Genomic DNA, 12,108 nt, shown 5'->3' on the forward strand with positions numbered 1-12,108 from the left:
CTCGTCTGCCTTATATTCCACTTCCTATAGTAATCGAAAACTATTATGTACAGGAATACAGTACAGAATACAGAATACAGAATACTCTCTCTCTCTCTCTCTCTCGGGGGAGTAGTGGCTCCAGTGGTTAAGGCGCTGGATTACTGATCGGAAGGTCGGGGGTTCAAGCCCCGGTATTGCCAAGCTGCCACTCTTGGGCCCTTAAACAAGGCCCTTAACCCTCTGTGTGCTCCAGGGGCGCCGTATCATGGCCGACCCTGCGCTCTGACCCCAGCTTCCAAGCAAGCTGGGATATGCGAAGAACAACATTTCACTGTGCTGTAATTTCAATGTGACAAATAAAAGCTATTCTATTCTATTCTATTCTACAGAGGTGTTAGGAGTTCCTGGAAATCATACTTGAGTAAAAGTAAATGCCTTAATGCAAAACCTGCTCCATTCCAATGTGACGAGTAAAAGCATTCGAGTATCTGATTTGAACGTGAACGCTTTGCAATAACGCTGCATAAATAAGCATGTAAACTAAATGTTACTAATTAAGAACTAATCTTAATTACACCATCAGTCACATGAGTTCATGTGTGAACAACAGCCACCTTAATCGCATGTTAGAACATGTTTGGTAATTCATGTAACGTGCTCTATAGAAAAGAATAGGAATTAAAAGTGCACTATTTAAAAGACTTACAAACACTATTGAATGGTGTTGAATGATCCTCCTCGTGTGAACGCACAAAGGCAGAACAATATCACTGTTTTTTTATATAATTTACTATGAATTTTGCTATTAATCATTTTAGTAATTATTAATATACTATCAATAAACAAACATGTACTATTTAAGGTAGCTGTTGTTCCCACATGAACTCGTGATAAGTTCATAATAAGTGAATTTAGTTTACATGCTTATTTATGTACCGTGTTACCGTTAAAACAGTACTTGTGTATTTGACTTATATTGGGCTTAAGCTTAAAGATGCACAAGTTCTCGAGCACATGACACACGCTAGTGAAAATATTTAGGGTAATAATTTCAGACTTTATAGTAGATATTTTGATAGAACATCACAAATACACACTAATAGCAGAAACTATTTACTGTTATACTACAGTGTATATATATATATAATGTTTTTAGATATTTTCCTTTTACAGCAACGTTTTTTATCTGGTTCTATGTCATGAAATATTGTACTAACTATCGATTATGATTTGCAATTACACATTACTTCTAAGAACGTGGATATTTTGTGCAGGTCGTTAGCACTTTTAGAAGACCGAGAGCAAAATCATTACCGACATAAATACAAAAACAAACTACAAAATCACTACTTTAGTGGATCAACTACTGACTCTAATGTGGATTGTTAATGCATCTACCTGTTTATGTAACGACCTTCGGGGAACCGTGTTCCTCACCACAGAGTGGAGTGGTGACAGAACTTTTGGCTCTGGGCCCCTGCACCATGCCCCGGTGCTCTTCAACATGCCAGAATGAAACAAAAATCCTCTTTCTCATTTTTCTTCCTATTTTCTTATTCTTTCTTTTCTCCCATTATTCCTCCTCTGCCTCATTTCTTTTCTCTTTTTTTCCTTTTTTTCTTCATTTTTCTCTCTTCCTCCTCCTCTTCCTTCTTCTCTTGTGAAGGTGTGTACATGGTGAATTGCAATTGATCAGTATCCCAGGAAAGGATTCACATCTGCTACAACTATAATGCACTCATGATAAGTGAATGAATGAATGAATGAATGAATGAATGAATGAATGAATGAATGAATTCAAATTCAAATTCAAATTTAAATTTAAATTTAAATTTAAATTTAAATTTAAATTTAAATTTAAATTCAAATTGTACTTGTAACATACATATTAATATGCACATAGTGAAATGTTTTTTATGACTGTCCAACTTGTAAAGATGAAAGGAATAAAATAGGATCAAATAAAATTAAACATAAAAGAGTAAAGTAACATAAAAAATTAATAAAATGTGTATAAAAGTAAATATTTTATTCAAATATTAAATAGATTAGAGATTGATAGATGGATGGATGGAGGGATGGATGGATGGATGAATAAAAGAATGAATGAACATAGAAATTAGTTCACTTCAAAACCAAGCAAATTCTTGGACAAATTTTTGACAAATGAATGAATGAATCAGTTTAATTTAAAACCCTGCAAAACATATTTGGATAAGTGAGTTAATGATTGAATGAATATATGGATGGATGGATGAATGGTTGAATGAATAATTGAATGAATGAATGAATGAATGAATGAATGAATCAGTTCACTTCAAATCACTGCAAAACATATTTGGGTAAGTAAATGAATAAAAGAAAGAAAGAAAGAAAGAAAGAAAGAAAGAAAGAAAGAAAGAAAGAAAGAAAGAAAGAAAGAAAGAAAGAATGAATGGATGGATGGATGGATGGATGGATGGATGGATGGATGGATGGATGGATAGTTAAATGATTGAATTAATTAATATAGAAATCAGTTCTCTTTAAAACCCTGCAAAACATATTTGGATAAGTGAGTTAATGAGTGAATGAATATATGGATGGATGGATGAATGGTTGAATGAATAATTGAATGAATGAATGAATGAATGAATGAATGAATGAATGAATGAATCAGTTCACTTCAAATCACTGCAAAACATATTTGGGTAAGTAAATGAATAAAAGAAAGAAAGAAAGAAAGAAAGAAAGAAAGAAAGAAAGAAAGAAAGAAAGAAAGAAAGAAAGAAAGAAAGAAAGAATGAATGAATGAATGAATGGATGGATGGATGGATGGATAGTTAAATGATTGAATTAATTAATATAGAAATCAGTTCTCTTTAAAATCCTGCAAAACATATTTGGATGAATAAATGAATGAATGAATGAATGAATGAATGAATGAATGAATGAATGAACGAACGAACGAATGAATGAATGAACATAGAATTCAGTGCACTTCAAAACCCTGCAAAACTTCTTTAAAGACTAAACACAGTCTTGTTAATAAACATTATGGAATAAATGACTGGTGTAGTATTTCCTTCTTGTCCCTATCACACCTTGCAGCTTGTCCAACTCTAAAATCTGTGAAATCCTTCTTAGGCGCATGTTTTGCTAACGTCATACTGCCATCTAGTGGTAATGGTTGATAATAACTAAATTTTACAATGACAATGTGACCATTATAGCATAAATATATATACTATAACACTGTACAATCCTTTTGAGGATGTTGTATTACAAACTGTACTGCAGACTGAGTCATAAACTGTTTTATGTTTTGCACTGTGGATTTAGTGGCCCTATCATCCTTTGGTCGACCTCAGCGTAAATGTGATTGCAGTAAATGTGACTTGACTTCATAGCTTTCTTTATGACATTTATGGACTCATGTCTGTGTTTGTTTCGTTCCAGAGTGTCGCACGGCCTTGCCTGCGGACATCGTGTTCTTGGTGGACGAGTCGTGGTCGGTGGGTCCTTCCAGCTTCGGCCAGATTAAAGAGTTCATTGCTGAAATTATCCGATCCTTCCAGAGCAGCGTGATCGGAGCAGAAGGTGTTCGTTTTGGAGTCACTTTATATGCAGATATTCCGAGGTACACTAGATTAATTCTTCACATAATTACAGACAGATTAGCCGGTACTTTGTTTGTGTATGATTGTGTGTATGGGTATCTTCTCCATCCTTAAGAACGATTTGGCGCCCTAGTGGCTGAATAAGGCCCTGACCTCCTAAACCAGGGGTTGTAATGACTTCAAGACTCATATGGTGTCAACAGTAGTGGAGTGGTTCATCTCATGAGTCGTTTGTCTTTTGGTCACATGATTAAAGATGATTCAAAGAACGAACTGAACGAAATGAATAAAAAAAGATGTCGTTATGAAAAACGAGATTCAAAGAGCCAAGTCACTAAAACGATCCACTCTTCCCATCACTAGTGAGCAAAGTGGAGCAGCAGAAGCGTAACCTGGATGTTCATAGATCAAATCCATCTTCAGTCTGATTAAATAAATGCACCGTATGCTAATGAACATGGTCTTTGTCCTCTCATTGAGTCAATTGTGTAGAATTATTTATGATTCCTCATGAATTTATTGTCGGCCCACTCCTAAACCCTAATACATTTGTGTTGGCAGGATGCGTGTGGCTCTGACGGACTACTCCACCGTGGAGGAGATATTAAACGCGGTGGAGGAGCTGCCGTACGAGGGAGGAGGGAGTCGCACAGGCGTGGCCCTCGAGTTCCTTGTGGAGTCTGTTTTTAGTCAGTCAATTATCCGGGAAAACACTCCAAAGGTATATTTTGTATAATACGCAACACCTGACTTTCCACATTTAGTCTCCATTGGCTGTTATAATACTCTCCTCTCTTCTGGGAAGATGTTCCACTAGATTTTAGAGTGTGCTTGTGGAGTGTGTTAGTAAAGTCAGGTAGTGATGTAGGTGGAAAGCTGAGGAGGCCTGGGTGTGCAGTCAGTGTTCACATTCATCATGTTCAGTAGGGTTGAGATGAGAGCTCTATAGCAGGAGATCTTCCACTCCAACCAATGTAAAGCAGATCTTCATGAAGCTGGCTTTGTGCTGGAACCAGTGTTCCTCCAACATTGTGGTAACAGTTTGTAGATGAACCACATACAGCTGGAAATATCAGGTGTCCTAATACTTTTGTCGATATAATATATATATATATATATATAGTAAAGGTACACAGAATATAAAGCAGAAAAAGGAGTAAAGTTTAGAGGACAAAATATCGTTTGGTGTATCAATATATACCATGGATCAACTAGCATTGATCAAGCATTTAACCTTAATCTCATATTTGTATATTTTTATGTTATTCTCCAGCCAGGGAGACACACTGCATTGAAACACAAGGACTTTATTAGGATTTCAGACCGCATTCGGGTTCTTGTCCTGCGGAGACGAGCACCTGATGTGCAAATGAGGCCGCAGGTTGGCTGTAATTAACTGCAGCGGTATCGGGTTTTGTTTAAAGTCAGCTCACATACACACACACGAGAGCACTTTTGTGCAGAGGCATAATGCTGTTCGGTGAATTTTGATGAATTCGACCCTCTGCTTCAGGTGAACGTTGTATAAAAGCAGGCACTCTTTTATAATGAAAGTAATCGGAGGCAAGTTTGATATGTTTAAATAGACGATATGTGTGTGGGTGGGGGGGGGGGGTGTATAAATGCTATTAAATATGCGTTTATATTTAAACTAGGACTCAAAACATCTTCAGCAAAAAATTTCAAAGTACAGACAAATTCGCATATCAACTAACCAGAATAGAGAATTCAGAATTAGGAGAATTTTCGAGTATCTCATTTGAACAGTACTTGAGTATTTGACTCATATTAAACATAGGCTCAAAGATGCACAAGTCCTCGACACCAAGATACGCGTTTGAATGTCTCGTATTTCCTAAAATACAAATAAAATTGTTTACCTCAACAATGCTAATGCATTTTAGCATGTTTAGCATTAGCATTTTATTTGTATTTTAGGAAATAAAACCTCACAAATCAACCGGTTTTGGATTTTCATCGGCAAACACGTGTCTTGGTGTCGAGGACTTGTGCATCATCACAAAGATCATCACAACAGACTCAACACGACAGAATGAAACAAAGATCGAACAAGTCGGTCAAAAAGATAAGACAAAGCGATAAAGCAAACTTTTAAAAAGTTATCTTCAGATAACTAATAAATAATGTTCGAGCGTCATGTCACCGATGGTTGTCAGTGCTGGCGCCGCTTGTGCTGGCTTCGACTTCGTTACTGGCTGCAGCCATGTCCTTAATTGATGTGAAACACCTGGCATTCGGCAAGATGCTAATTCGCCTTCATGTGGAGAAGATTCATTTGGCGCAAAAAGACAAATCGCAATATCATGTAGATGGCAATATCACCTCCTCTGCAGAACAAGTGAGCCAAAAGCAAAATGTAATTGGTAACAGTCATTTAAAATATAGTCTAGTAAAAAAGTACATACACTGATCAGGCATAACGTTATGACCACCTGCCTAATATTGTGTTGGTCCCCTTTTACATGGAGCATTAACAGCTTTAACTTCTTCAGCAGTTTGAGCTACAGGAGCTCGTCTGTTGGATCGGACCACACGGACCAGCCTTCGCTCCACACATGCATCATTGAACCTCGGTTCACCACTGTTCCTTCATTGGAGCACTTTGATAGATACTGACCACTCCAGACAAGAGCTGCAGTTTTGGAGACGCTCTGACCCAGACGTCTAGACGTCACAATTTTCAAATCCTTACGCTCGCCCATTTTTCCTGCTTCTGACACGTCAACTTTGAGGTCAAAATGTCACTCGCTGCCTAATAAATAAATCCACCGACTAACAGGTGCCATGATGAAGAGATAATCAGTGTTCTTCAATTCACCACTGATGATGTAATAATGTTATAATATAATGACTGATCAGTTTATATTGAATCATAAATGTAGTTGAGTTGAGAGTAAAAGTTGTTATATTTTTGATATAAAAAAAAATAAAAAATAGAAAGTAGCCAAAAGTTAATTTACAGTTACGTAAATACTTTAGATCAGTAAGTAGATATAAATGAATACACTACACGTGGATGATCTGCTCCAATCACATCTAAGGGTATAAATAATGCAGTCGATAGGCTTATTAGGGGAACCTATTCCTTATATAACGTTAAGAACCTGGATAACTTTTTGAGCATCTTCTTGCTGTATTCTGTTGTTCGAAATGCACAGGAAATAATTAAAAACAAAACAGATTCCAATCACAATATATGCTTTTCTGATTTCAGATCGCGGTGCTCATTACTAACGGCAGATCGGATGATGTGATCAGTGGACCGGTTAAAGCGATAGAGGAGAGCGGCATCTCTCTTTTCGCAGTAGGTAAGCAGCATCCTCCCTCTACACCGCTCCGTTCTGTTCTGATTAACGTAGGAATTAGTCATCAGGTCCATCAATACAGTGTATAACAGCAAATATAGAGGTGTTGACGTAGAGTGCGTTTGTCAGCACTTGGCTTTGCTGCCTTGACTTTATAACGTTCGGCTCAATGTCGATGCCCAGAGTGTAGAAATAATTACAGCTCATTAGAGAGCGCCCGGCTAATTGCAGTGATTTCTCATCATGCGTACCCCCTTCAAACCCCCCCAACACTCTGATGTTCTGACACTCAGACTCTCTAATCAGTCTGCCCTGAAGAGGCCTGAATAAATCAGCTTGGTTTCATACATATGGACCATGCAAGAACATCACACTGCAAACTCCTTTCAGCAGGAAGTTACTACTTGAGTCGCTAGGACTTGCTGCGTGATGTTATGGGCAAATTTGCATATTCATGATCATTTGCATATCAGAAGAATAAAAATAGACCACAGTTTATACGATGACACCGATCCAGATGTGCATTGAAGGATTCTATTGCACAAAGTACCACCCGATGCAAAACACAAAACCTGATGAAAAGGATTTTAAAAATTTTCCTTTTTTTGTTTTATATACAGGTTGATAGATTAGGAATTTTGCCAATATAAGGACAATGACGATAAATTGTCATTAGAAAAAGATTGTGTGTGTGTGTGAATTACCCTTATCTCTGCTAAAAACAGCTGTCTCACTCTGTATGTAGCAGTAACACACTTTCCAGCCAATCAGAACTGAGTATTTAGACAGACCTTAGTATGAATGTGAAATATATGCCATATTTTAAATTACAGAAGTAATTCATAATTGATACATACATCATCTAAAAAATAATTTGCATCAAACATCTGGATTAACTATACATAAAGATATACATGAAGCTCTTTTTTTTGTCATGTCTCCGGGAAGCTGCAGCTCTACCTCTGCCATGTAAATCTGTAATTCTAATCTATATTCACGTAGCAGCAGTGGTGTTGAGAGAACGCGACTGAAAGCAGTTTAGCGAGGAGAAATCAATCTACATATAAAATATTGGTCACAAATTATTGGTCGCTTTTTGAATAATAAAAGTATTGCGTGTCTATAAATATTTATATATAAATAAATCTTTTTGTACAGTTAAAAACTACGCATTTTTCGTTAACCTTTACGCCGATGCAGCGATGCGAATCGGTGAATCTCACCATCACTAGTATGTGTGTATGTTTCTCAGGTGTGAGGAATGCTGATCCAGAAGAGCTGAAGAGGATAGTGAGCGAGCCTCACGAGGAGCACCTGATGCTTAGCCCTGATTCGTCCTTTCTAGAAAGTCTGCTGCCCAAAATCTCACGTCGCGTGTGTTTCACTGCCTCCGAACCTCCTCGACCTGTTAAACACACACGTCCGGGTGAGACACGAAACGCGTGCACAAACACACTCCTGAGAGGAGACACGGACTGAACCTGGCTTCGTTCGAGTAGAAATGAGCTTCGCACCACCTGTTGGCCCTGTATCTCTCTTTTTTCTCACTATCTGTCTTTCTCTTTATCACACTAATCATTCTTCCTCTCTCGGTGTGATAGTGACAGAGAAGGTGGTCGGCCCCAGGGACCTGCAGGTCAGTGAGTTGAGCTACAACTCTCTACAGCTCTCCTGGAGTCAGGCCACCGGAGACGTGACAGGTTACAGGCTGCTGATCGCTCCTGTTTCTCCAAAGGGCCATCTGCTCCCTGTAAAACCTCGACAAGTGAGAGCCACACACACACACACACACACACACACACACACACACACACACACACACACACACACACACACACACACACAGTATATAGCGTATATATGTAGCACACAAATATTCTGTATGAATATATATATATATATATATATTTATTTCAACGATTGAATTTTCAACCGAGGCCCTTAACCCTCTATGCTCCGGGGGTCCCTTACGAGGGAAATATCAAGGTCCGTGACGTCGGAGTGACGTGGGGCCGCCTTCCCGTGGGCTCACCACCTGCAGGAGGGACCGTTAGGGACGGTGCTGTGAGGATTGGGCAGCAGTCGAAGGCGGGGGCCTGCTTAGACTGCTGCCCCCGCGACCCGAATTACGGATAAGCGGGAGAAAATGAATGAATGAATGAATTTTCAACCGTTTTGTAATTTAATGTTGAGGAACATTTTTGTGAAATTCTTCCACAGTTTGTAGACACCATCATTCACAGATTGGTGAACCTCTGACCATCTGTTTTTCTGAGAGACTCCGCCTCTTTAAGATCCACCATTTAAATCCAATCATCTTAATGACCTGTTGTCAATTAACCTCGTTAGTTGCAAAATGTTTGTCCAACTGTTTAATTTTAATAACTTTTTCCCAGACATTCGTTGCCTCGCCTTTAAATTCAAAATGACCTTGTTTCCGCCCCAGAATGTTGCATTTCCTCAATTCAAATTTACTTTTTTGATATGTCTTTCATTTTTACTGTGAATGGAATATGAATTTTATGGATTTATGAGATTTGGAGATCATTGCAGACTGTTTTTTTTTTACATTTTGGTTACAGAACATTACATTTTTACATTGTCCCAAATCTTTTGGAATTGAGGTTTCATTCATATATATATATATATATATATATATATATATATATATATATATATATATATATATATATATATATATTTCATATATTTTTGAACAAGTACAGTATCTCAGCAATTGATTCAGTATCTTCTCAAGAGACAATACTATAGAAATGGAACTTGGATGTATTTTAGAGTCAATGTGCAGCTTGTAAAGCAGTACAGATTTACTGTGCTCTGAAAATAACTTAACATGCCGCCGTTATTGTCTAAATTACTGCCAACAAAAGTGAGTACACCCCCGGTGATAACAGCTGAACGCCGTGTAACGATGCAAAGCAACATTTCATCGTGTCCATGTTTTTATCTGCTTCACACCACCATACAAATGTGTGTATCTTGTATTAGACCAGTTCAAAATTTGGTGTTTTTAGTTCATTTCTCTCACCACTGGATGGTCAACATGGCAGCTCATGTCAAAGTACTCTGAGAATTTAAGAATTAGAATGGTTGCTCTCCACGAAGATGTCCAAGGCTATCAGAACTCTTAATTTTCCAGTAGGACTCAACGAAGAAAAAGACACACAGCAGCATGATTCGTAAACCTCATCTCTGTTTCTCAGATTGATTTGAAGGGAGATGTGGGAAACACTAAAGTGACAGGGTTGATCCCAAAGACCGAGTACTCTCTCACTGTCTACGCCATCTACCCCGGCCTCATCGGAGAATCGACCAGTGTAATCACAGAGACCAGTGAGTGTCATTATCCCCAGATCACAAAATCTCTATTAGAACTGTTACAATTGTTTATAGCTGTTCATAGTCGTTCATAGCTGGTTATTGAGATTTTCACACGTTTTTGTGCAGCTCCTGTACCTTCGGTCGCAAACTTTCGTGTGATTGAAGAAGGGCTGTTCTCTTTGCGCTTGGCTTGGACGTCTCCGCTCGGCCACGTGGACACGTACAAAATCTTCATCCCGAGATGTGAGAACGTCACCGTGTATTTCTCTTTTCACGCTCGAGAACAACCTCGGATATCGGTTACACGCTATAAAACAATCAACGACGTGCAATTATTATACGGATTAATGAAAAGAATGAAATCATCTTAAAACTATTCTCTGTTTTATTATCCCAGCCGACAGACCCGGGACGATCTATGAGCAGATGCTGCAGGGCGATGCCTCCTCTCATGTGATTGACAGCTTGGAGGAGGATAAAATATACACAGTTAGCATCTACTCCATATACCCTGAGGGACCCAGTGAGCCTGTGTCTGTCATTGGGAGAACATGTACGAATTATTATTTTGTTTTAGTGTTGAATTTCTGCCCGTGTGTGTTATCTGATAATCCCGTAATCTGTCATGACCCATCCTTACATTCCTTTAATGCACACCTTGTCATTACTGAATAATTTATGCCTTTTATAGATCATTTAAGGCTGTTTTTATGAACCACGCCAGTGCTATGGTGCAATAGAGTGCAGTTCCAAATCAACCGAATATAAAACATGCACTCCCAGAGCAAGGTCATATTTGTGTAGCAATCTCTTTCACTAATTTTTCTCGTTCGTATCGTTGATCAGATATGAGGTTTAGGGGCCTTGTTTAGGGGCTCAGAAGTGGCAGCTTGGTGTGGCTGGGATTTGAACTTATGACCTTCCGATCCAAAGTCTAATGCCTTAACAAAATATTCATATCCAGCATCATCATATATTTTAATGTAATACAACATAATGCAACTGTTCAACTGTTAATGTACCGGTATATTAAAGGTCTATTTATGCCAGTAAAGTCCTGCTTCTCCTAGTTTAATATACCAGATTATATTTGATGCAGAATTCTCTACACAATACTGTCTATTTAATTAAAATAATATTGAGTCTATAACCATTTCTTTATATTCCCTTTTATATATATATATACACACACACCATGTAATTGCAGCCAATTTGCAATTTTTTCGAGCAAAAATAAGCATAATTTCCCACTAGACAGAAGTGTATTGCTTCTTACTCTTAAACTCGTTTCCCTAAAAGGAAACAAATACACTTGAGTTTTGTAGCATGTCTCTATATTCACCACTAGATGGCGATATAGTATTGGGACGCCTAACTTCACCAGCCATGTGCGCTTCTTCCACGAACTGTTACCACAAATGTGGAAGCACACAATTGTATAGGACGTATGTGGATGCAGTAGCATGAAACTTGATATAGGAGTCCCAAATCCAGCTCTTATGAAGATGCATGATTTGGAGTGGAAGATCTTCAGTGGCCTGCTATAGAGCTCTGATCTCAACCCTGTTGAACACTTTTGGAATGGATTAGAATGCTGACTGTACCCCAGGCCTCCTCAATCTCCACACAATCCACAAACATACTCTAAAATCTAGTGGAACACCTTCCCAGAACAATGGATGGTACTATAACAGAAAATGGGGACTAAGTGTGGAATGGGATGTTCAAAATCACATACTTGTGCTCAGGTGTCCACAAACTTTTGTCGTTACAGTGTAATGTATTAAAGTATTTATTCAGACAAATCCTAATTCAGACAAATCCTAATCCTAATCCTGGTGCATTTAATATAACATACA

The 12,108-nt window shown here is 38.1% G+C and overlaps 1 protein-coding gene across 3 annotated transcripts in view; it reads left to right on the plus strand.

Annotated features, from left to right (window-relative positions):
• The window catches only part of col7a1l (collagen type VII alpha 1-like), a 101,619-nt gene that overhangs the window by 10,446 nt on the left and 79,065 nt on the right, over window positions 1–12,108 (plus strand). For all 3 annotated transcript variants that reach the window (XM_083527919.1, XM_083527921.1, XM_083527920.1), the window contains exons 4-11: window positions 3,421–3,601; window positions 4,143–4,302; window positions 6,817–6,910; window positions 8,160–8,333; window positions 8,509–8,672; window positions 10,132–10,261; window positions 10,376–10,492; window positions 10,647–10,802. In XM_083527919.1, the coding sequence (XP_083384045.1) occupies window positions 3,421–3,601; window positions 4,143–4,302; window positions 6,817–6,910; window positions 8,160–8,333; window positions 8,509–8,672; window positions 10,132–10,261; window positions 10,376–10,492; window positions 10,647–10,802 (1,176 nt within the window). The remainder of the gene's footprint in view (window positions 1–3,420; window positions 3,602–4,142; window positions 4,303–6,816; window positions 6,911–8,159; window positions 8,334–8,508; window positions 8,673–10,131; window positions 10,262–10,375; window positions 10,493–10,646; window positions 10,803–12,108) is intronic.

The sequence above is a fragment of the Silurus aristotelis genome (genome assembly GCF_946808225.1).
Source record: "Silurus aristotelis genome assembly, chromosome: 24".
NCBI classification, from domain to species: domain Eukaryota; kingdom Metazoa; phylum Chordata; class Actinopteri; order Siluriformes; family Siluridae; genus Silurus; species Silurus aristotelis.